Source organism: Emys orbicularis, chromosome 1, assembly GCF_028017835.1.
Source record: "Emys orbicularis isolate rEmyOrb1 chromosome 1, rEmyOrb1.hap1, whole genome shotgun sequence".
NCBI lineage: Eukaryota > Metazoa > Chordata > Testudines > Emydidae > Emys > Emys orbicularis.
In genome coordinates, this window is record NC_088683.1 from 259,729,534 (window position 1) to 259,756,331 (window position 26,798).

Consider the following 26,798-nt stretch of genomic DNA (forward strand, 5'->3'; position numbering starts at 1 on the left):
TTGTTGTTCAGTCCTAATCCACAATATGGTAATGAGGTATTCTCCTGATGTTGATATGGACAATCAGTACTTCTGCTATGAGCAGGAGTACTGCTGGTAAATGTGTCGCTCCATCATCTACCTCCCAAGACAGCAAGTAGCATCACCCTATGCAGAGGAGACCCTTTGTGGCCTACCACCCTTCCTCTTCTACTGCCATGCAGGGTCAAGCCCAAGGACTGTAACAGGAAACTGAACTGGCACAAACTGAGTGGAAAGTGGAAAAAGGGAGCTCACATGGGATTCAAGACAGCAGCAAGGATGTGTGGCCTGCCTCTCCTAACCTTCTCTTAGCAGCAGGGGGCAGAAAGGGCTGAATTACTGTATCAGATGTAGCAGAGTCTGCCATTTAGGGCTCATACATCCTGCAGGATTGGACGTGCACTCTTGCACAGGTCAGGAGCTCTGCATGGCAACCAGTGGTGGATTAATGATTTTGCCGCCCCTAGGCCCTGAAATAATTGCCGCCCTGCCCGCCCCTGGCCCCGCCCCGACTCCACCCTTTCCCCGCCCCCATTCCAACCCCTTCCCCAAAGTCCTGCCCCAACTCTGCCCCCTCCCTGCCTCTATTGAATCCCTTCCCCAAATCCCCACCCCGGCCCTGCCTCTTCCCCCAGCGTGCTGTGTTCCCCCTCCCCCCCCTCCCTGCCCCGCGAAACAGCTGTTTCATGGTGCAAGTGCTGGGAGGGAGGGGAGAGAAACAGGACGCCGCAGCATGCTTGCGGAGGAGGCAAGCTGGAGCAGGGGAGCTTCTCCGTGGGTGCTCAAATTTGCCGCCCCTGCAAATTTGCTGCCCTAGGCCTAGGCCTTGTCGGCCTAGGCGATAATACACCGCTGATGGCAACCTCATCCTGCAATCCTTTTCTTGCTCCCCTCAAAACATTGCTCCAGCCCCTTCTGCTTCGTGCCAATGCATTCCACACAGTCCCAAATGGCTCCACTTCTGGGGAAGTTCTAAATCCCACAAACCTTATATTCCTCTGCTTTAATGCAAATAATGAGCACTGGGTATATATTTATGCCCTGTGACCAATTTTTAGAAACATTTCAATAAAACTGAAGGTTACTGAATCGTTTTATAATTGCTTAACATTGCCATATGATTCAGGGCAGCTTTGCCTCATAAAAAGCCAGGGAGAAGTGGTTTGCCATATAACTTAGTTCTAATATGCTGCATAATGAGAGACCTTTGATAATAATCCCGTAATCCTCCATGCAAGTGCCAGATACTGCATTTTGTTCCAGAATGTTTCTTTCTTAATTAAATCTTAATTTCAGATGTGCGTTTAGTTGCTTTATTCAAACAATCCAAAACTGCTATAGGAAGTATAATGAAGTAAAATAATAAATTATTCGTTTTCAGCGAGAATATTATTTAACATACTTAACTCCTACAGCCTGATCCAAAGTGCACTGATGTCAGTGGGTTTTGGATTTGGCCTCTACATTGCAACATACAAGGAAGACATTGGTACTTACACGGCCTCCTTTTTCAGGGAAACATTCACATCCCCTACTACAGTCTCTTCCTCCACATGGTCCTGTGTAAGATTTTCCACCCTGAAAACAGAACGCACACAAAAATGTTAAATAATGTCAGCTACAGTACATAGGAGAAAATAGTAAAACATATACTTGGAATGGTAAGCTCACTAGGAGTTGTCCCAAGCAAAGACTAGGCCTTCTTAATCCATTCTTTCCAAGGAGGAGGATTAGTAGATTTCCAGGTCCTAGTTATACACATTTTAGCAAAAACCATAACAGCCTAAAAAAGCATTGAGTCTAAATTTTAGGAGTAATGCTCAAAATTGTCATTAGGGGATTAACACTACAAACTACTGTGACACAAGATTTTCTACACTGATACAGAATTTCTAAATGTTGTTATAACTCCACATCATGAATAGTATGTTTCATACATCTTTTTGATGCCTCCAGCAAACATCTGTATTACATAAGCACAGCTGCTTGAATTCTTTAGGGGGGTATTGTATAAGTCATGTATCACAATGCAGTGGACCATTCAATACCTGGTATTCATTGTTATTGTATTGTCAAGACCTATCCAGAATATTCTAAGTTTTATTGCATGCAATAATTTAAATTCCCAAAACAAATACTCACATTTGTTGTGAGGCGCTCATGGCTCTCATATGTTTAAGTTCCTTTTTTGTTAGTTTTAGGGCATACAAGATTTAAATTAATTTGGATTCAAAGTTTTCCCAAAGTTTGATTAAACCCGGTAGCTAAAATGATAAAATGTATTCTAGGAACTGAAATTGTGTCTTCAGCTTCCCAAAAGATTTCATATTTGTTTCAGAAAATAATCTCCCAGACATAATATGCCCTGACTTCATTCAGTGAATTCTGCACCATTTGAGAAGGAGAATATGTTTTATCATTTATACCATACAAGAATGACTAAGTCATGGCCATTTTGTAATCACTAACATTTTGCTCAGGTCTGTTCATATTTTAGTTAACTGACCAGACAGATACAAACTCACAACATTATCTGAGATATGCACTTACTTTTAAAAATAATCTGTGTTTCTATGTGATTATCCCCCTGTAGATGGAATGTGTACTTCCCTGTTAGCTCATGGGCTTTCATTTCCAGATATATTCCCCCCCCCTCCCCTGAAACTCAAAGTGACTGTATAGCAGCAGTTCCATTCATTTTAATGGTTTCAGAGGGGTAGCCGTGTTAGTCTCTATCAACAAAAACAACGAGGAGTCCTTGTGGCACCTTAGAGACTAACAAATTTATTTGGGCACAAGCTTTCGTGGGCTATAACCCACTTCATCAGATGCATGGACTGAAAAATACAGTAGGCAGGTATAATTATACAGCACATGAAAAGATGTGAATAAACACTGACTTATTGAAAACTGAGCTGAATATCTGAAAATTGTGTTAACAATTAAATGACATTTCAGGAGCTTGTGCAATTAAATTGAAGGTAAGAACCAAAGCTGTAGCTTAAAATTCGAGAAGTCTGCTGAAGAAGAATCTGAGGTCAGAGGCGGCATTAATCTCTCATATCTTGGTGATGGTCTAGAACAGTGGTTCTCAACCAGGGGTCCGAGGCCCACTGGAGGGCCATGAGCAGGTTTCAGGGGGGCTGCCAAGCAGGGCCAGTGTTAGATTTTCTGGGACCCAGGGCAGAAAGCTGAAGCCGCACTGTGTGGGGCTGAAGCCCAGGGCTCCCAGCCCTGCCACCTGGGGCTGAAGCCTGAGAAACTTAGCTTTGTGGGGACCCCTGTGGTGTGGGGCCCCAGGCAATTGCCCTGCTTGCTACACCCTAATGCTGGTCCTGGCTTTTATATGCAGAAAAACAGTTGTGGTACTACCAGGCCATGAACGTTTTTTAGCATGGGGAAGGGGTGGGGGGTTGGGTGGGGGGCTCAGAAAGAAAAAGGTTGAGAACCCTTGGTCTAGGAAGTTTCTTGCAATTTCTTGTCATTAAATATCCAACTATCATCTTAAGGCAACCATGTTCTTTTGAAATCCGGAGGCTTGTTACAGTGAAGATTAATTACAGAAAGTGCTTTGAGATCTTCAGGTGAAAGGTATACAGCGTACGTGCAGGGTGTTTTTATTCGTACAAATATATTCACTCAATAGCCAAGAGAGAGTTCTTTTTATAGTGTCTAAACACAGTCAGACCAAGGTACAGTGAGAATTATAGTTTGTAATCAAGTTAAATCATTTATTGATCAAGTTTTGTATTGTTTAGTCATTACTACTAATCCTTCAGCTCTTCAATCTTTAAACTGATTCTAAGTCATTTTCTTCATCACTAGTCATTAGCTATCATATGCATCACACATTAATGACTTTGGCTTTGCACAGTTATATCATTGGAAGGCTGATTTATTTAAGCACTATTCTTCAACTCTACATTGAGCTCTGTTGGGATACTCACGTGAGTAAGGGCTCAGTGTGAGTAAGGACTGCAATATCAGACCTAATGAGTACGCAAAAGCAATGACAGACTGGAGTTATAGACTGGGTTAGTATGTACTGGATATTAGACACAAAAATAATTTCCCATGGTATGCTGAAGACAGTTTTAAAGTAAGTAATTTAAGGTTATAGTGATCTTTTCCTTATACTATATGCAGCGCAAGCAGTGAAATTCTTTTGGAGTGTATTCTGCTCTCCTTAAGTGCAGGTGATTCCTACTAATGTCAATGGAAGTTACACATGTGTTTGGAGAGGAGAATGGAGTTAATGTGTAACATTTTGCTGCAGATGAAGATAGACTTTACTATTTATGTACAAATAAGAGAGACTGTAAAACTGCCAGTAATGTCTGTGAACCTTGTGCATAAAATATTAGCATATTTAATATTAATCAAATTTATGTAAAAATGCAAGTATAAAGCTCATGTGTCCCAAAACAAAGAATATTTTGTCCTCTCTGTTCTCACAAACTTTTTGTCCCAAGACAATATTTCTTATGCCAGTACATGTCCAGCCAACAAAAGGCAATTCTCTGCAGAGAATTTAGAGAGACTTTCAGTTTTGACCTGAATCCAGTTTTCTCAAGCAAAAACCATTAAAACTACCCATTCAAACTTCTGCATGTTTTAAAGATTTTTTTATTGCTAGCATTGAACACAAAATAATCCACTTAAGTCATTGTCATCCCTGGATGCCCATTCAAACTCCTAACAGTTGGTATTCTGACAGAGAACAAAGCCAAACAAGGCTCCCAGTACAATTCTACTAGTATATCAAAAACAGGAAATATAGGCCATTTCCTTACATGCAGCTTTAAAAATTAAGGAGATTATAATCAAAATATTGCAACATGGTATCAACAGATTCTGCATGCCCCACATTGTCCTTGATACTATGGCAGCATTTCACGTTATACCCTGCAATAACTGTACTCGCTGCTATCATGACATACAGTAACTTTATTCTTTCTCTCAGTCACAGCATCTATGCCAGGCTAAGATTTACAGAGTGATTTAGAAAGTTTGGGAACTTAATGTAAAGCTAAGATTTGACTGGTAGTGCTGACAAACCTCATACTTGTGTGGTGTTGCAATGGGTGGCATATTCGGATATCTGAGGTGAGATTCTGGCTTGAGAGTCAATTTAGGATTCCAAACACGCGTTTGAAAGCAGAACATTATAGCATCATCAGTGAGATCTGCTAGTTCATTTATAAACACACAGTTTCAGGGGGGTTACACTCAGCTGTAAAATCTCATGCTGATCTGAAACATTGGCTATAAAATCCTAACCTGAAAGTGTTTCTTTCTTTTGCTTTCTTTAAAATAAAAGGAAAAAAAAATGAGCCTGTGCATGTGTTATAGAGAAACAAGACAAATAGGAATTTCAGTGGTTTCAAATGTATTACTCTGTATTACAAGTGTAATCACTCAAAAATGGCTTTATTTAAAAAAGAATACACCTTGTATCCTCTGCATTCCAAATTATTCTCCTAGCAAAATTTATAAACAAATCATTCAAAACCAGCCTGGAGAGTGTTACTGGCTGGGTGCCATGGATTAAACCAGCACTGATCTGCTTGTCATCAGGTTGAAGGCTGAGCCCTGACCTTTGCAGGCAGACATGCCGCAGGGACTGTCAGGGTGTGATGGGAATCAGTCACCTGAAGCTCTGGATGCCTTCGATCCAGCAGCTACTAAGAGTACTGGGCAATAAGACTTCTATGAAGTCAAAGCTTAAGACCTTAATTGGCCTGGATTTCCAGAGGATGGGGAGATGTAGATTGGCAGCATGTGGGTGTGGATGTACTCTCCAAATATTCTGAGAATTATTTGGCTAAGACAGCCTCTTTTTTACCTAAGAAAGTCTGGCCTTTTTTTATTTGATGCTTTACTACGATAACTTCAGTGCTTGACCGACATATCAAGGGCCAAATTCTGTATGTTTACAATTCCCATTGAAACTAAGGGGAGCAACATGTGTCTCTCTCATTGGAAAGAAATTGGAACCTACATTTGTACACATTTGGGGAAGGACTTTTCACAAAGAACAGACACAGCCCTGGCCACCAGCCGTATTTATAGAGCAGGTGGTTTTGAAAAACTGTTCTGTGTATTCTCTACAATATATGCAAAATGACAGTGCACCCTTCTGAATATTAAGATTCAATGATATGTTCAATCTCCTGTAGATCAGCTTATTAGTTTTCCTAATGTAGGCCAATGTGAAAATATTCTCTTTGATCCAGAGCTATGTTCATCAGGGTGTGGAAAAAAACAAAAAACACACTCCCTCTCCAGCACAGCTATGCCAGCAAAAGCCCTGTGCAGACACCACTATGCCAACAGAAGAGTGCTTTTGTTGGTAAAGCTAAGGTCATTCAGGGAGATGGTGTTACTATGCTGGCAGAAAAATTCCTTCTGTTGGCATGCTGCATCTGCCCTGGGGGGCTAAGCCGGGATAGCTATGCAGACATAGGCTTTGTAGTGTAGACCTGGCCTGAGAATGTAGCTCTAAATGAGTGAGCAGTTTGGTTAGGTGCTGATTCTGGCTCCCACTGTGTAGATGTGCAACGAGGAAGAGAGCGTACAAGGAGCAGATAGACCCCCACTGTTTGTACTCCTTGGGTGAAAGGGAAGCCATAATGCTACCTGTGGTTCTAACAAGCCCAAAAGGGGCTGACAAGGTGGAGGCGTAGCCAGCCAAATGCCTGCCCGCCCAGCTTTCAGCACACACTGTGAGACTAGCAAGGTAGATTAGGCGTGCTGCATCTCCAAAAAAGAAGTTATAAGAGTCTTTCTCTAAACAGGGTCTGATGGACAGATGACTGGTAACTGCTATTAGTGAGGGGCGCTTTCACAGAGCATTTAGTAGCCTATGAAAGCCACAAGAGAGCTCATAATATTCATTGTTTGGAGGCTGTATGGTTTACTTTCATTTAAAAGTTAGATTTGGCAATTATGCCACAATAATCTCTCAATATTTGGAAAATTATTTTCTTTTGTCACCTCAATTTATAAAGCATTCTTGTCCCAGTCTTTAGTAACAAATGTACATGGCAGTCTTTTTTATAAGAGAAGTGTGATTTCCATTTATATTTTCATAAGGATTTTTACTTTGCATGGCTTTCATCCTAAATACATATTTATAAAACATACCAGACAGAATCCAGAAGGCGCTGTTGTGACACATTCGGCTTAGTAAGACCTTTAAAAATGTCAGCTACACAATAAACTTTAAAAGCTGCCTAGTTAATCAATATAGATACTTGAGCAACTCTACAGGGGATCTCACCCATAGACAACAAAAGGTTGTATGCAAGCAGCATACTCCATAGCATTCTTCCCCCTTCTGTATCCCTGAAGAAGCCACTATGTGGACACTCCAGAGTTATGAGAAGCTGTATTCTGCTGAATTGTCCCTTACAGAGAGATGATTACATATTAACTTAAAATAGGTGCTAGAACATAAACAGGAAAATACATGTATGTGAAAATATGATGTAAACCAGGGGTCGGCAACCTATGGCACGCGTGCCAAAGACGGCACGCGAACCGATTTTTAATGGCACGCTACAGCCGCCGCTGGCCCCACTGAGCCCGCTGCCGAACCCCAGCCGGGACCCCGGCAGGCAGCAGCGTGCCATTAAAAATCCTGCCCAGCCCAGCCTGCTCTTCTCCGCCCCCCACCTACCGCTCTCTCTGGCGGGGGCAGGAGGCAGAAGCAAGCTTGGTCCTGTCGGCTGTTGCTGTAGGGCAGGCTCTGCTGGCAGCCAAGCTTCCCCCTCCCCTGCCTCTTCCCCCAGCGTGCTGTGTCGTGCCCCGCCTCCTCTCCCTCCCTGCCACTGATGGCCCTTGCGAGGGAGGGGAGAAGAGGAGCCCCAGCGCCCTCGCTGCTCAGACCGGGAAGGAGGCGGAGAAGAGGCAGAAGCGGGGCCTTGGGGAAGGGGGGTGGAATCAGGGCTATCCCTCCAGCCCCCTGTCGTGAGCCGCTCAGGGCAGGGGGCTGGGAGCACCCCCTGATCCCAGCCCACCCCCCAGCCCTCTGCCCTGACCCCTGCACCCCCCCACAACCCCAGCCCTGACTCTGGCACCTCCCACACATACCCAGCTCCCCCACCCCATGCCCTGACTCCTGCACCCCCTCACACGCCCCCAGCCCTCTGCCCTGACCCCTGCACCCCCCATGACCTGACTCTGGCACCCCCCACACATACCCAGCCCCCCCACACCCCATGCCCTGACTCCTGCACCCTCCACACATACCCAGCCCCCCCACACCCCATGCCGACTCTTGCACCCCCCACATCCCCACCCCCCCACCCTGAGCACCAAATGGGAGCTCCTGCACCGCCCACCACATTCCCACCTGCACCCCTCGCACCAAATGGGAGCTGCCTAGGTAAGCGCTCCACACCCAAACCTCCTGCCCCAACCCTGAGCCCCCTCCCTCATTCTAGCTCCTGGCCAGACCCTGCACCCCAACCCCCAGCCTGCTCCTTCACCCCCAGCCCTGTGCTCAGTGCACCCCCACCCTCAGCTCAGTGCAGAGAGAGAAGAAGAGAATGGGCCAGAACCAGGGAGAAGGTAGGTACCCACTCTATGTGGGCAGGGCCGGGACCCCAGACCGGCAGCGGGCTGAGCGGGGCCCGCTCAGCTGCTGGTCTGGGGTCCCGGCCGCCTGCCCCTTGCCAGCTGGGGTCCCGGCCACCGGCTCCGCTCAGCCCGCTGCCAGCCTGGGGTCCTGGCTGCCGGACCCTTGCCAGCCGGGGTCCTGGCCGCAGGCCCCGCTCAGCCCACCGCCGGCCTAGGTGAATAGAACCCCAGGCCGGCAGCGGGCTGAGCAGGCCGGTGGCGTAAGATCAGCATTTTAATTTAATTTTAAATGAAGCTTCTTAAACATTTTGAAAACCTTGTTTACTTTACATACAACAGTAGTTTAGTTATATAATATATAGACTTATAGAGCAAGACCTTCTAAAAAACGTTAAAATGTATTACTGGCACGCGAAACCTTAAATTAAAGTGAATAAATGAAGACTCGGCACATCACTTCTGAAAGGTTGCCGACCCCTGATGTAAACCAATGTAAAAAGCCAATTAACACAGTAACAGTTTCAAACTTCCCATTTATCTTTGCTATTTAAGCTACTTATTTCTGAATGCTATGTGATATGATGGGAGACAGAGACCTAGGGAGCAGTCCTTGGGCTCTGCATAAGTGTACCAGCTCTCTGAAGACATCTTAAGATAAAGAGGACTTTCTTAGAATGCTGGGGTATCCACAGATAGGAGAATAACCTCCCCAGTAACTTCTGTATTTGGGGAGGGGTCTGGTCAACAGAACAATCTGGAGCTGATTCTGCTGCCTTAAGGACACATTTTTGATTTACACCCTTCTTGCAAAAGGACATGGTTTACCAGAGGGCCTGATTTGGCCCATAAAGCCTGGTTCTCCACTAACTTGCAACATGTGTCATAGGTGCCGACTTCCCCTCTTTCTTGTGGGTGCCCGACCCCCCCCTCTGCCTCCGGCCCCATGCCCACTCCACCCCTTCAATGAGGCCCCACCCCTTCCCTGCCCCCATTCCAACCCCTTCCCCAAAGTCCCCATCCCAAATCCACCCCCTCCCTGCCAATATTCCAACTCCTTCCCCAAGTCCCCGCCTCCTCCCCTGAGCACACCACGTTCCCGTTCCTCTTCCCCCATCCCGGAGCGTGCTAACACTGCTTGGCGGCAGCCGGGCGGGAAACGCTGGGAAGTAGGAGGAGGAGCGGGGACACGGTGCACCAGGGAGGAGGAGGTGGGGTGAGGGAAGCTTGGCTGCCAGTGGGTGCAGAGCACCCACTAATTTTTCCCCATGGGTGCTCCAGCCCCGGAGCACGCACAGAGTCAGCGCCTATGCCATGTGTACCTATGCTAATGAGTGCAAAGTGTGGGTAAAATGCTACCATTCTGACTTGGTAGCATTTTGCACTCACATTGCACAGATGTAAGTGACTATGCAAGGTGTAAGGCAGTGGAGAATGCAAGCCCATGGTATGTACAGTAACACTACACTATGATCTGGAGCCAAATTTTTTCCACAATGGAATGAGTTAGAAACTGTCAGCCCAGCCTTTAATCTGAATTTGGCTTTTGTTCAATGTTTTATATTATAGGCATATATTCCCCCTGCCTCCGCTTACAGACAGCAGTTTGTTTACATACTGGTAGCACAGAATAAATGCTGTACAGCACCCTACTCACTAAAGTATTAATTCCTATATTTAACTACTCTGTTTCCAAAGGCTTTTTTCCATTAACTCTGGAAAGACATCCAAGCAATGATATCATTTGCTTCAAACAATAGAAACATAGGAAGTCTGGATCTTATTCCATGTATGGGGAAGTGTTTTTGAGGCATGTCTATTTATAAACCAATCCTGTATTTGACCTGTCTAGTTTACTCACCTACAAAACTTGGCAAATAGAGGGAGCTCTCAGTTAACCATGTTAGTTCAGAACTATTACTATAAGTGGTGGTAAACCTTGAAAGGTTTAGGGATTCAACTCTGGTTCAGATACACATCCAACATTTTTGAAGCTCATCTGAACCTATTAGATTTCCAAAGCCTGCCTGTGCAAACAAGGCTGTTGCTATTGAACAAGAAGCAGTGCAATTACACTGGTGCTAGTGATGATGAAAGCATTAAATATAAGCCTGTCGCTGCTTTTACTACTCTATTATCTATACCTGCTCAGAGATGCACTGGTGCTAGTGCAGTAGTGTGAGGCTTTTCCAGGGGAGAAAACCGGGGTAGAATTTCTCCTGGCTGCTCCTTTCCCCCACCTACCTTCAACATGTGCTTGTGTATGTGGGGTAAGTGTATTTTCCCACTTTCCTCTGAGGTAACATTTGCTGGCTGCTCTCTGTATTGGAACAATTGGTCATTAAAATAATGAACTTTAAACTGAGTTCTACCCTGAAAAATTACTATGCAAAAATGCAACCCCTGCAACCTGAAAGGTAAGGGGGCTTTGCCTAGTTTTGTGGGGAAAATAGAGTAGTGGCTCCTTTAAGGGTGACTGCTGCTCAAGAGTCAGAAGAGAAGTGGCCAGGAGGGTGGGGAGGCATCACCTAACTGGTGGGTGGGCCAGTGAGGATCTGGTAAGCCATTGGCCTGATGGAGGGTATATAATCCAGGTCCCTCTATGCCTTGTTTAGCTGCTCTTTAAATATAAGGAATCACAGGGGGAAAGTGGGATGGGCAGGAAATTTGCAAGCAGGAAAGAAGTCTAAATTTGATGACTTAAGCCTACATTGTAAATTGTTCATCCAGGTGTAACACCCACCGTTTCCTTTCTGTTGAGACTAGAAAGAGACCTTGAGAGTTGTGGCTCCTACTGACTCAACTCACTTTTCAATTTAGGTGCCCAATCTTGTTTCCTTATTGAACCCCTTAATTCCTGCTCTGATTGGACCAGATTCAACTGTGTTAAAAGCAGGTTGTTGTTTGCTATTGCATATCAGGAGTATAGCCCAAGCGGCCAGCTGGATTTGGTTGTCTGTTTGAACATGGAGAAAGCTGTTGACAGAATGTAATTTCAATGTACTGAGATGATATGGCCCAGGGCAAAATATTTTGAAGTGGGTCCAAGAGCTCTATAACTCCTGTAGAATGGCTGTTATTATGAATAACTGTTGTTTACATATTTTTTCTTTGATAAAGGGCACATGGTAAAGGTGCTCCCTAGAGACAGGGTTCCTGTTTGTCTGGGCAGTAAATGATTTAAGTGAAGCAGCCTTGTCTACAGATCACTGCATATAAATGTTTACATGCTGTTCAGACTGGCCAGATGCACCTTTGATTCATTAGCTGAAAGATGTCATCAGAGTTCAAAATTAATTTACTAAATCAGAAGCCATGGTATCAGGATGTCACATGGATTCCATAAACTCACAATCCATGTAATTTGGCCAAGGTGGACATAAGTTACTTTAGAGTTAAGATCCTAGGATGAAATCATGACCCCACTGAAGTCAAGGGAGGTTTTACCATTTACTTGAATGGGGTCAACATTTCCCCTCCAATAGGCATTTCTGATTTACATGCAAGTAACATCCCATCCATGTTTCATAAAATGAAGACCTGTCAAGGTGGAAACATCTCTTTCTCATGGGTAGAATTACTGATAGCCTAATACAAATAGTAGTCTCCCCCTGCCCCACCTGTATTTTTTATCTCCTCCAGATGTTATGACTTGTTTTCACTAAAGGAAAAGAAGGGAGTTGGAGAAGCTCTTCATGTTGTTCATTTGGCAGAAGAGATGTCTCAGAATGCAGAAGAAATATCTGAAGTACTTTGAGGCAGGTGGAGCCTTGGCATTCCTGGTTATTATAAAACTACACAACATCATTTGCCAGTTAAGATCGCTGAAGGAATGGCTGGGAGAGGCAGATTGTTTTACACCAGCCCGTACTGAAAATGTAGTTTTCCTTTTTAAATTTTTTCTTCTTCAGCTGACAATCTCTAACCTCACTTCCTTTTGGGTTTCTTCTGTACAGTTATGTATTGTCAATACTAAAATCTGTGGCTACAGTGAAAATTGGAAAACATTGGGAGAGGGTAAAATAGAATCTATTTAATATCAAAATCAGTAAAACAGTTAATGCTTGTAGCAGGGCAGTTGCCCCGCTCCGGTGGAAAGTTAGGCTGATTGGGGAAGCAGCCACAGCTGGGGCCATGCCCAATCAGGCCACAGCTGGCCCTGTGAGCCAGGAGCTGAGTCAGTCTCTCTCCAGCCTGGGAGGGAGAAGCACCTAGCTGCCTAGGAATAGGGTACCTGAAGCAGAGCAGAGCTGGGGAGCTCCAGCCTGGCAACTCCCCAGGTTGAGGCCTTGTGCAAGGCACAAAGAGGTATTGGGGTTGCAGAGGTATAGCCCAGGGATAGGTGGAGGCAGCTGGTCCAACCCCTTTGCTGCTGATGAGTGGCCATTACAGACTGCAGTTTGCCCCAGTGAGAGGGGGCTATATGAAGATTGGTAGTAGCCACTGAGGCGAGGTGGGGGTTCCCCTGGGTGGGGGGAGACCCAGAGTGTGGGTGTACTGCTGGGGCAGAACCGCAAGGTAAAGGGCATGGGTCTGGGAGGGGCATGGGGGCCTGAGGCAGGTGAGACACTGGCTAGCAGAGGGTGCTCTGAGGCTAGAAAAGAGCTAATTCCCAGATGACCAGCAGGAGGCACCGCACCAGTGAGTCAGCAATCTGCTACAATGCTGTACAGGCTGTAGTATTCATTTTTAATATTAAACTCAGCTGTATTTTTTTTGTTTTTAAATTAGTCTGAAGCAGCTTCAGACTCTCTCATTTACTGCACTGGAGGACCATTGAAACCTCAGGCCCTTGCTACAAAATTTAAGTCCAGATTGCCACACAGCACATGGAGCCTTGATTTTCCCAAAAGAATGTATACATTTAATTGATCAAGAATAGCTCATCACCCCACATGCAGTTGTAACCCCCAAGGAGATTACCTAGATTCCTGGGGCTCTGCTGGCAGCTCAGGGAGAGGCACACTGTCCCTGGTAGGGAGGGGGAGCCAAGGCAGGCTCCCAGGGATGCCCTTCCCAGGGAGCTCAGGAAAGGGAAGAAGCCATTTTTTGAGTCAGTCTGGAGCCAACCAGGGCAAGGGTGGGAGTGGCTGTATGGGGAGCTGGTGAGTCCCAGGCCTGCATGCAGGGTTCCCCCGAGAACTGGCTTCTAGGGACCTGAAAGCAAGATCCCTCAGCTGGGCTTTTCCTTCTCCACTGATGACTCCCAGTTTGTAGAGTTTTGCTGGGAAACTTCCCCAGCCAGGCTGAGTTAGTTCTCCAGCTCCCTAGGTGAGACCAGTCAGGCTCGGCTCTGTCTGCTAGTCCAGGGCTGGTGCTTGCTGTGTGTGTGTCTGGATGCTGGGTTAGGAGACTACAGTTTGGATTTTAGTACAGTTGTGTAATCTGCACCTTGAGTCCTGCACCCCTTTGTGGTGAGGGGAAATCCTGGGACCAGAAGCAGCCTGATTCCTGTCTGAAGAGGATCCCTGCAAGCAGAGATCAGCCCCTCAGCAGTGACTGAGGAGTCCAGAGTCATCTCTGAACCTGAGGATCATTCATGGAGTTTGTGAGTGCACCATCTGTTAGGGAAATTGTTTTGGGGACCCACTACTCCCTGAACTGTGTCCTCAAGCCAGGGAGTAAGGGTTTGGGGATTTTATAACCTGCTGCATATTAAACCTGTGGAGGGATTTACCACCTCCTCCCACTTGTGAGTCCTTTGGGCTGTACTGAACCCAGTCAGCCACACTGCTAAACCACTGCAGAGAAGATATCATGGTCATAGGTCATCAAGGACCCCAACAAAGTACACGTACTAATGGGACACTGATCTTACATTGGCTACATCAGGTCCTGTGACTGGGGAAAGTCATGGGTATTATCAGTGTGGGCACCGGTGACTCTAAGAATAGTGTTTTACCCTGTTATGTTATTTGTCTCCTGTTTAATAATAATTACTGTGTTGAATATATTGTATGCATTTGTGTTATTTCTTGGGAGTCTCCAACTATCTGGCAAGTAAGTGGGGGTTACCCCGTGTTTAGAAAATTTTCCTCCCAAGCTGCCCTGGTGACCCTGCCAGGAAAGGGTGAGGGGGGGTGGAAGCACTGCCAAATAAATTCATAGGGCAAAAAAAAGACGATACACCCTGCTGAGTGGGTGGCGGGATCCAGAAGAACCCAGACCTGTCCATCAAAACCTGTCAGCAGATAGGCATTAAAGAAGGTAACCGGGTGGAGAGGGGTATTTACTTGTCACTCAGCTTCTGTTTTTACTTAGTTCTGCAGCTCAGTTACTTTCTAAAACATTGTAGAATTTCGGACAACTAACTTTCCCAGGGGGACACAGTGCCAGTGACTCAGTTTCAGACCCAAGACCTTCCTGCCTCTCCATCCTTTGCTCTAACCAACAGACAACAATTCACAAACATTGTCTGCATTCTGTAATAGGGCTTGTGGTTCAGCCTGCACACCAAAAATGCTCTTATCACAGTACAAACAATGAACATGCTGAGATTATAAACATCCAAATACTGAACTTCCTTTAAATGAATTAAGTGATGTCATTTGGCCCTTCTTTCACATCCTTTTTTCATTATACTTCTGTCCTTGCAAACATAGCCTGCTCGTTAGTCTAACAAAAATCAGGAAATGTTCATGCCTTGGAAGTAAAGAAAACAATATGAACCAGAATAAATTAATGAATATACCTATATTTCCCAGCATATACTATAGATACATTTAAAACTGTCATGCAGTGGGCCACTCACAAGTTTAGAACCTTTAGCAAACGTTTAGGTGGTGGTGAACCTCGTCTTATACCTCTTAGAGGTGCATGTTTCTCTATGAGCTATATACCTAATGTGTTTTATATCTTCATTTAAGTGGGGAGAATGTCCATGTAATGAAAAGGACAGGGAGTCAGCTGATTAGATTTCTGTTCCTGGCTCTGTCATAGAACTTCCTATGTGACCTTCTACAAGTTACATAGGCCAAAACTCTCAAGCTAGGGAGCCTAAAGTTCATAAAAGGAGCTCACTGATACTTTGACAGTGATGATGGTGAAATACCTCAGACTGTTGTACTGGAAGATTTCAACATTCATGCTGACAAGGAGACAGATGCCAAAACCCCCAAACTCATCTCACTTGTCTCTCTTGCACTTTCACAGGTCATCTCTGGTTCAGCTCAGACAGTCGTAACACTTTGAATTGGAGAGGTCAATATCAAACAGCCACTGACTTGTACAGACCATCTCCTCATTAAAGCAATGATCAGAGCTCTCCTAGCTCCCAGGACATAAGAAAGACCCATAATCTTGATAAGACCATGAAGATTTGGACTCCCATCGAGTTCCAAAGCCTGCTAGAGGACAGCAGCACTCCGCACGCAGGAAAAGAAGTTGAGGATTTGGTGAATCATTATTGTACAGCAACCTCAATCATCAGCACACTGGCTCCCAAATGGTTCCCCTTTATCCCTATCACCTACACAGATCTGTTTTCCGACACCTTATGCCAGATGAAGAGAGGGGGTTGGAAACTTAAGCACTAGTAGGGGAAGATAAAGTGTGAAATAGATAGGCTGAGGAATTCTACGGTGAGGCTGTATTACAGGCCAAAAGAACCTTCCTATCAGCCTCCACTGAAGATGCCAAATTGTGCCCCAAAGAGCCATCCAGGGAGGTAATCCACTTCACCAATCCTGAGTGCCTACAGTCTGCAGCAGAACGCACTGACAAATACTGTGGGGAATTATCATCCTACTTCACTGAAAAGATCACGCACATTCAGGAAGGCTTCTCAGACAGCATGGATTCACTCCACCTATACCCAACAGCCATTCACATTCCAAGAGTCCAGTACATTCACTCATCAAGAAGCAATGAACATCCTAAAGGAGTCTTGACTGAAGGCCTATGGATCCAACCTATGCCCTTTCTGGCTGGTGTGAGGAGTCATGAGCAACTACTGCCATTCATTACTGAAACAGCCAATGCCTCATTCGAAGAAGGAATCTTCCTTTCCTCCTACAAAACACACAATAGTGAATCTAACATGAAAGAAACCCATCCCAGATAAACTTGTGTCACAGGGAGCTCTGCACATCCATTGTGGGGATAGGTGCCCCTGCTTGCCCAATGTGGGATTGATACAACCCATCACACCGTTGTTGTGACTCTCAGCTGGACCAAACAAACACAGTCAGAGATGCGGGGCAGAGCAAATAAATAGTTTATAGCTTTTCAGCCTCATAGCTGGGGTATATAATGACAAACAGGAATTTGGGTTCCTGGGGCAGGGCAGAGCAAATGAACACTCTAGAGCCCCTGGGCCTCCTGGTTGGGGCAAACAATCACAAACAGGGCTTTGGCTCCCTGGCTGGGGCAGAGGAAATGAACAGTCTATGGCTGGGTCTCTGGCAGTAATGCCCAACACTCAGCACAGGGAGGAGGGAACCCAGGCTCACCCTACTCCACTGTGTTCCAACCTAGGGTCCTGTGAAGCCAGCAAGCTCTCTGTTCAGGTCTCAAGTACTGGCTCCCAATACATTCCCTGGGACACTTCCTACCCTTAAGTCCATTGACGACCCATCCTCCACAGGCAGTAGATTGGTGTCCTCATCAGTCTCCACTACGGGGGTGCTCTCCGCAGTGTAGTGTGAGATACCCACCTCAGCAGTCTGGAGGACTGAGTGTTCTTCAGTGGGACCCAGCAGCACACATCCTTCCTCCTCAGCCACCCCCGACTGAGCTGGTCATCTTCCTTTTATCTGCTCCCTCCACATGGAGCATGCGCAGCAGAGGCAAGGGGGCATAGTCTTTTGGGCCCAAAGTGACTGGTTAACCCCCGCTTGCTCAGTGCGGTGTTGTCACATGCCCTCCCCTTCAAGTTAGGGTCTGGTGATGACCCTCCCCCTTCTTCTTCCCCTCCCACTCAGGGGAAGGGGTCAGCATTCATGTGAGCCCTACCCGGACAGTGAAGTACTTTGAACTCATAGGGCTGGAGCGAGAGGTACCACCTCATAATCTGGGCATTAGTGTCTTTCATTTGAGTGAATCCCCCAAAGGGATGCCTGGTCTGTGATGAATTGGAAGCAGTTCCCCAGCAGATAGTAACGTAGTGCCTCAACTGTCCACTTTACTACCAGGGCCTTTTTTTTTCCTATTGGGGAATATCTAGTTTCACAGGGGAATAACTTCCTACTTAGGTAAAGTATAGGGTATTCCTCCCAATCCAGCTCCTGGGATAACACCGCTCTAAGGACCACCTCAGAGGTGTCACTCTGGAGTATAAATTGTTTAAAGAAGTCTGGGTGGAACAAGACTAGTTCTTGACTCATGTGATCCTTCAGGGTCTGGAAGGCATTCTCTCATTCTTTAGACCACTGTATTTTCCAGGGCTAGGAGCTTTTTGTCAGATCCGTTAGGGGCACTGCTAGAGTGACAAACTCAGGCACAAAGCACCTGTAGTAACCTGTCAGCCCGAAGAACTGCCTCACTTGCCTTTTGGTCGTGGGGGTTGTGCAATCTCTCAGGGCCTAGATCTTATCCACAAACAGGTGCCACTGACCCTGTCCCTCTGCATATCCCAGGTACATCACCTCCCTTTGTCCCAGCAATATGCAGATGATACAGAGCTCTACCTAACCTTCACCACATATACCCACACCACTACCGCCAAAATGGGACAGTACTTGGATGAGATCAGCTCATGGATGAAGAACAGCTGGCTGAAACTGAACCTGAGCAAAACATGGGATGCTGGGGAGCAGAGGGAACAGTCTAAAGATTTTGCAGCCATGGTATAGTCTCCTTTGGCTGAAGGTTCACATCCTCACTTGGTCAATTCAGTCTGTAGTTTCAGAGTACTCTTGGATCCCCTGCAGACCCAAAGCTCTCACATAGCATCATCTTTGAGAAGAGCTTTCTATTATCTCTGGCTGGCTAGGATACTCCAATTCATCCTGGTGAATGACCAGACCTTGGTTACAGATGCCTTTACCGCCTCCTCTCTGGACAGCAATGTGATTTACTTATGCATGAAGCCATCCGTCCTTATGAAGCTCCAACTAGTAAAGAACACTGCAGTATCTCCCCTCAGGAACACAAGTTACCGTGAGCACATCAGACCTATCCTCTGCTTTCTACATGACTTCCCATAGAATATTGAGTCGTGTTCAAGGTCTTGGTACTTATCTTCAAAGCACTCAGGGTATGTCTATACAGCCTCCCAGCCTAGGCTGATAGACTTGGTCAGTGGGGCTCATGCTAGTTGCGCTCAAAGTAGATGTGTAGACATCAATTTGAAGTTGCAGCTTGGGCTTGGAAGCTTATGGAGGGCATATGCTTTAGAGCCCAAGCTCCAGCCTAAGTCACAACTTCAAATCAGTGTCTACAAAGTTATCTTTAGAGTGCTAGCATAAGCCCCACTGACCCAAGTCTGTCAAACTGGCTAGGAGGCTTGCTACCTGGGCTATGTCAATATATTCTCAATGGCCTGGGCCTAGCTTATTTATAAGATCACATTAACCTCTGGGATGAAGACCATGGTCAACAACTCTACTCCTTAGCGACAGTGAATTTTCTACCACATAGGTAAAGCTATGCTGATGTCCAGTCCTAGACTGTAAAATGAACGCTCAAAGAAGCTAAGGACCTTCTACTCTAAATGCAAACATAGGGCAGAATATACATTTACAAAGAAACAAAACCCCAAAACAACTCTATGAAAACAGAACACTACACTGCATGCACAGCTCTCTCTGTGGAGAAAGGATAAAAGAGAAAATGAATCACATGTGACAGATGTTAACCACCTTGATGTAGACATAGCCACAGGGCAGGTCTACACTACCGCTTAAGTTGCTCTAACTTATATGTGAAAAAGACACCTCCCTGAGTGATGCAAGTTACAGGGAGCTAAGCACTGTCCACACCAGCACTATGTCAGCGGGAGACACTTTCCTGCTGACATAGCTTCTGCCTCTTGCGCAGGTGGAGTAAATATGCAGATGGGAAAGCACTCTCCCATTGGCATAGAGCGTCTTCACCAGATGTGCTACAGTGGCACAGCTGCATCAGTGCAACTGCGCCGATGTAGTGCTTCTAGTGTGGACATGCCCTTAGTGTCTTACTGGAAGGAATTCAGATTCTGTGGTGATAATGATAGTATAAGAGCTTATATAGAAATCACATCTAAATAGGTACCATCTGAAATAAGTTGCAGATGTATGTAACTTTAACTTTGGTCTTAAGTTTTCTGTGACTCAGTTTCCCCATTTTACAAATGGGGATAATAATACCTACCTACCTCACAAAGGCGGAATGAGACTCAGTTAATCAAGCCTTTGAGATCATTGACTAGAAAGTGAGAGAAGAGTAAAATAGTATTAAAATGTCCTTTATGTTTATTTTACGGTATTTTACATAGTGATTTATGATTTAGAGTGCAATCAAATTCTCACTGAAATAACTGAGGTCTACACTGAGGCACAGGATTCTGTTTGCTGAATAAATAAATTTGTAAGATAGAGACAGAATTAATACAGACTAATTCCCCCCCCCCCCCACCACCAAATAAACAAACTCAGTTTAATCAGGATCCTTCAAGAATCTGTAAAAGCTTCCTTTTACTTGTCCATGATCCTGGGTCAGGCAAATATACCTCAGTAACTGTCACCATCCCAAGACACAACGGCATGTGGAGACTGATGCAAACACAGTCTCAAAATTTTAATCCAATTTTTCATTAGATGCTTCCCCCTGCCCCCATAGACAAGCATCCTCTTCCTCTTTATGACTGCCAATAAAATAAACGTATCCACATCAGGAAAGAATTGACTCTCTTGAAGTCAGAGTCAAAGCTTCCTCTTGAGACAATCAGTAGGGGACACCATGAGAACAGAATAGGCATTACTCATGGATAATCTGTCATGTCTTTCCCCTTGTCAATTAGGAGCAGAAGTCTCAAATTTCTGTACTTGAGTCTCATGACGATGAGAATAATGGGTTTTAAGGCAACATATTTTGATAAACTTTTGATTCCCTAGATAAATTTTGCTACTTTTCATTCCTATAAAAATTCTCTCTGACAATATATGTTTACATAATGATGAAGAAACCCATGCAATGTTTGAATTGCTGAAAGCCTAAGGAATTAGTTACATATGCCCTCTCAATTTATATATTTCCTCATGTAATTTTTCACTAAAACAGGCTTCCAATAAATTATTGCAGTTTTAGCTTGCTAAGGAAGGTGTTTTTCATTGATAACTGTATTGATATAAACTGGAAATCAATTATCTATATGAGATTTTAGGCATATCCATACCACAAACTGTCAATAATACCATTGTTTATAATCTAATGTCACTAAGGGCCACCTTCTTTGAGTGCTGAGTCCCTCCTGCAAGTTGCTAAGTGCCTGCAATTTGCATGATCCTAATTCCTTTCCACAATGCTGTGTGCAACAATTCCAAGAAAATCCCTACTGTTTTGCATAGATCCCCAAACTCCCTCCTTCCTCACTATTCAGAAGTTCTGTTATCTACAGTATGGTAGCCAGGATTTTGGAACATGCTGGACAGAAGGAAGAGGGAGATCAAAAAGTACTAAAACAAGCAGTCTGGGCATTCATTCTAAGCCACATCCTCTTTATCCTGTTAGTACTTACTATGCAGGAAAGAACATAATTTGTTTTCCAGCTGTGAAAAGGGATAGGTTTCTTCTGGCTTTTTCTCCCCTCTTTTCCAAAGTGGTGTTTTTTCCTTCTTCCAGTGAAGAGATCTCTTGGGTTTCTCTCAGGCTATTACTTCTCAAAGCAGAATATTTCAGATTTGCTGATACCTTCTCGCCTCAGGCAGTGAGTTTTGTTGCAGCAGTACAATCATTTGGACAGGGTTAGTCTATCTCACTCCAGTTCCCAATTCTTTAACAGTGTCAATTTACTCACTACTTGTCACTTACTCAGAATTTGTTTTCTCTTCGGTCTTTACTCCTGTTGACCCAGACACATTATTTCCCCACACCCACTATTTTTAATGATTCCTCCCTCCATACTCTCTCTATCCAGGTATCATATATAGGGTCAGTGATGAAAGTATAAGCCCCCTAAAGTAGGATACTATCAGCATAATTCAGGGCTTTGGAGCTGTGCTCCAGCTCCGCTCCAGCTCCAGGCAAAAACCTGCAGCTCCACTACTCCGGAGCTGCTCTGCGCTCCAGCTCTGGGCTCCGCTCCAAAGCCCTGCTTATACAGATAGCATCAGGGAGTTTTAATTGTTAGCTGCCAGTCGGAACTGCTGGTTTGGCATCCCTGCAGAAATTCCTTTTCCTCCTGGAAGTCATGTGCTTCAGTAGCCAGGCAGGCTAGAATCCAGAGTCCAGCTCACAACTGAAGTGGCCGGGCAACGTACTGGGGAGATGTGCATGAGGACAGGAATCTTCCCGCTAAGATATGGGGTGGCAGTGGAGCCACCCTGCAGAGCCCATTCCAACCTTTATGGAGACCCTGCAGGAGAGAGAATTCCTGCAATGGCAGATCCCTCGGTCCCTCTTGTGGCTTACTTGTGCACTGTGCCCTCCTGTCCCCTTATCATTCGAGTTTAGCTCCCGGCCCAAGTAGCCCTTTAGTCTGAGCTGAGTGATTTCCTCCCCCCACTCATCCAGGCCTCAAAGTTGCAAGGGACAGGGGAAAAAAACCCTCTTTGCAGTATCCTGGGACCTACTGCCTCAGGAAATATTTAAATCTAGTATAAATAGTGTCATTTGGTGATACTTCATGGAAGTACGTTGGGGATTAACTTGACCTCCGCTCTAGGGATCATAAATGAACATATGGAAGCTCTGAAAAGAGGAGACAAAGAAACTATAATTATATCTTCTTTAGAAGGATCTCTGTTTAAGAAAGACAGGCTGAAAATTAGTGATGGGTAAACTTCAAAAGGTCTGGAGTTAAGACAAGCACCCAAAACTCTGGATGCTTATCTTAACTATCTGGCCCTCTTAAGTCTGCAAAATTGGGCTAGAAATCTTGCCTAAGCAGGCTTTCTTGTGATCGTTCCAGAACTTCCTGTCATGCTAGAAAAACAAGACCAACCTTTCTGGGGGAATTTAATCACTTCTGAGCCTGGCTGTCGCTCAGGTACAGAGAGGCATGAGCAAAAGAAAACTAATAATTTATGAAGCATTCATAACATTAACCAAACAGTTCAGAATCTTCCATTGCCTTGTCAGTAGCTAAGAATTACTCAGAGAATGGACAAGTTCCACTTGCCTGAGTCAGAGCCAGATTCTACCATCTTTATTCACACTCAGTAGCACTTCACTCTGTGAATAGTTTTTAAAACTTACCAGCACCTCCCTGATGGGCAAGCTCACACCCACTAGTTGGTATTAAAACAAAAATCTGTGACAAGAATTGCTCCTTCTATAAAGCTAATTCAGTGGCATTATGCCAGATTTACAACATTGTGAGTGAGAGAAGAATATGACCCTTAGTTTCTTAATCAGGGTTTCAGTGTCAATTCGTGAAGTGTTACATTTTTCTGGGTTGTTTTTCTGAATTCCTTCTCTGGTGGTACAACTCAATTTAATCAACACCTATGTCAATCTCTGACTGTTCTAGTGCCTTAGTACATGTTGAATTCAAAGTTTAGTCTCAGCACTGACTGGATGTTTGAATATCTTATACAAAAACTGGACAATTATTTGGAAATGTGAGCTATCCATCTTGCGGTAAACAGCATTGGCACAGACTCTCAGGGGAGTCACTCTCTTTTGTTTTCCAAGTTGGAGATGAAGTTTCATGCTGACAACTATCAGTAACTGGTGAAAAGTAAAACAAGAAAAGGTAGAAATATTTAATTAATCCTTTCCCTATACATTACATGTGCAGCATGGAAATTTGCTCTTCCAGTCAATTGTATAATATTACACAGTTTTATTATGTGATACATGATATACATGTATTCTCTTTTTATGTTCAATATATTCCTTTGGTGAATAAATCCAGTTTCAATTTCCTCCATGCCAGTAAAGGATTGAATGTGATAATGTGACTTGTAAGATCAGACACACTAACAAGAAGAAAGTTATTGGGATACTTGTCAAGAGAAGATTTAATTATCTTAATTACTAACTCTACAAAGAATGATGAGGTGGACAATTTCAATAAACTTGAATTAAAAGCAGCTATAGAGTACCTTATAGAACTAAATCTGTTCTTTGAAGTTTTGCAAACATTCTGCTACACTAGACAGAAATCCTACATGTTTGTTATCCACCATGAAAAGCTGTGGCTTTGTGGTACTGTTCATCCAGAGCTTTGCTATTAATTAAATATAATTGAAGGAAGAGATAAAGCTTTTCCAACATTTAAACTAGTTTTTATATTTATATAATATTGTTCATATATCCCACAAGTCACTTCACAATAATAAGAGTGGAAGTCATGCCTTCAAATTATAGATGTAAAGCAGAATCACAATAGCTGTAGAGTGACATCTTGGCCTCTTTGAACTGCCTCTGCATTCACAACTTTCCAAGACTGCTGAATGAATCAGGGACATTCAAGCTATCCATGCGCATGCAGAAACTATCAGGAGTTGGAGACAAGGCAGGCTCCAGTATGACTCTCTTCTGAGAGTGGGGTAAAACCTGTCCCAGACACCTATGTACAATAATAGGCTCAGACAAACACTGAGGTGGAGGGAGAAGTAGAAGGAGAGTGAAAGAGACAGAATCCAAAGTATAAGTTACTGAATCTTGAGTGCAAGAGCAAAGACCACTTTTTATTTCATTCTTATGCTCTCAAACTCCTGTATTTAGCACTAGATACTACAGTAACAGAACAGAGGGAGACAAAGAATTCTGCCACCCTTCTTTATTTTGGGACTGTTCTTGGAGTAAGGTACTGCTCCAACATGGGTGATGTTGGCAGAATTGGACCCTTAGGAATTTACAGCACACAGTAACTCTAGTATCTAGGCACAGAATTCAGGAATGTAAGTGGGCATAAGAATGTAATCAGAAGTGGTCTCTGCTCTTGCTCATGTTCTCTTAGAGCCTGTCCACTTAAGTTTGAAAAGTTAGCTTTCTTTCCTTGCTTCATTAGAACATGTGAATGTGACTCAACATGTCTAAGGCTTGCAGAAATGGGCTCTTGCATTGTTTTACTCTTCCAATTAGATGTAACTGAAAATTTTATTAAAGCTAATGTTAAAAAAAGTATATAGTGCACAGATTAAGAAAAGAGCGTCTGTACATCTGGCTACAGTGCTTAGATTATCCACAATACAAAGTTTGTTTTAAAAGTCATAAAATGCATATAGTGCATAATCAGCTATAACTCAAATTAAGGTGAATAAATTTAACAATACTGTTTAGATATTAGAATCTGAATTCTCGGGTACATCACTCATGAAAAGTTAGACAGAGAGTTGGTTGTAGAAAGAAAATATAGGAATGAGTGCAGATTGTTCCTCAGTAATTGAGCATCTAGGGTAGATCGTCCATTTAGAAAATACAATCCCTGAGGAAAGTATTTCAGTTACTTTCCCTACTGCGCTTCACTACTATGCGATAATATCCAAAAGAGAACACTAAAGTCATCAACAAGGTAACCAGAAAAAATTATGCATTTATTTCCAAATATCCATTGCTATAATACTATTCAAACTTAGATTTCGATGTTACAACTCCATATATTAATTTATGGTTTTGTTTTGATATACCACTGACAAATTCACCTCAAGTATTTTACGTCATTGTTCATATTTGTTTTAAGAAAAAAATATTTATTAAAGCGTTTCTTCCTTATTGTTCTTGCTGGAAAATTAATTCTTCCTATTTTATACATACTTGTGATCTTTTGGGAGTGGCTGAGGGCTTGGCATGGCATTTTCTATTCACCATAATAAAACTTCCCTAATCTCTAACACTAGAAATATGCATTTTACCTTAAGCTATGCATTTTCACCAAACTCAAAACATGTCACTAAAACACTTAATCTGGGAAAACATAGGCAGCATTTTCTATACCAGCTCAAGCTGTGACTCCATCTGTTCTCACAAGCAAAAGCAAAGGTGGTTCCTGGATGGTACGACAGGTCTCACAATCTGAGCAAGGAAGCTAAGTAGCTTACTGCAGGACATGGTGGCATGCACTCTTGTCTGAGTCAGTATCGAACCACTGAACTAGTGCTGTCCCAGGACACTTTTCAAAAAGTAAGGGTGTTCATCTGGCCAAATCCTAATCTTGATAATCCTATTATTTTTATGTACATTTCCCCAGTAGTTTCAAAAGCGTTAACTGTTCTGCACTTCCTGTCTTAAAATGATCTTATTGTGTGATGTGAATACTTGCTGTGTTCACATACATCAGGGATAAATGAAGTCTCTTTGGGGACCATTTTGAGTTTGATTCATTCCCAAGACTCAGGGAGGTGCAGTTTGCAGTGCCACTGCTTATATCTCTGTTGGAGGGGGCAGATTTAAGTTCTGACTTCAGTTCCATAGAAGCCCCATTACCTACAAGATGTGATGAATCCGGGCATTTTCCAATTTCCCTAGCCTCATCCAGTTTCTGAGTTGTGCCGTCTGGCTCTGGGGCCACTGATGGAAGTGGTGGGATAAGAGAGGATTGCTCAGCTGCTCCCCCATGCTAGATAGACTTTCAGCTGATTGAAGAGGCTGCAGCCTGAGTTCTACTGGAAAGGGTGATTTAGGCTTGTAGGGTGAAAACCTGCCCCCATTGAAATCAATGGCAAAACCACCACGATTTCACTCAATCTATATTCAGTTTAAATTTGTGGACTTTTGGGATCCTTCACTATGGAATGGGCTATATAAGTGTAAGACATTATTATCTGCAAATGTGATTTCTATGCAAGTGTGTGTAAAACCAGAAATCCACCAATTAAACTGCTTTGTACTTAATGATTACCAATCAACATTCTAAATTGTACAAATCTAAATATCATGCATCAGAGCTGCACAATAAAAGCCACAATTGAAAAAAGAAAAACATTTCAAGTGCACTGTATTTGTGGTGCTTGGGGGAACTTCAGAATATTCAACTATTTCAAAAGAAACGAATGACTAGAAACATGGGAAAAAGTAGAACAGAATGTACACTACTAACTAGCTTAATTGCCTTCCCAGCCAACCACATAGATACATGCACACATAGACACATGGTAAAAGTTGTATCTATC

At 43.9% G+C, this 26,798-nt stretch overlaps 1 protein-coding gene across 1 annotated transcript in view; it reads right to left on the bottom strand.

Moving 5' to 3' along the window:
• Positions 1-26,798, bottom strand: part of COL4A2 (collagen type IV alpha 2 chain) — a 217,670-nt gene that overhangs the window by 158,237 nt on the left and 32,635 nt on the right. The window contains exon 2 of the mRNA XM_065407451.1: positions 1,519-1,599. Coding sequence (XP_065263523.1) covers positions 1,519-1,599 — 81 coding nt within the window. The remainder of the gene's footprint in view (positions 1-1,518; positions 1,600-26,798) is intronic.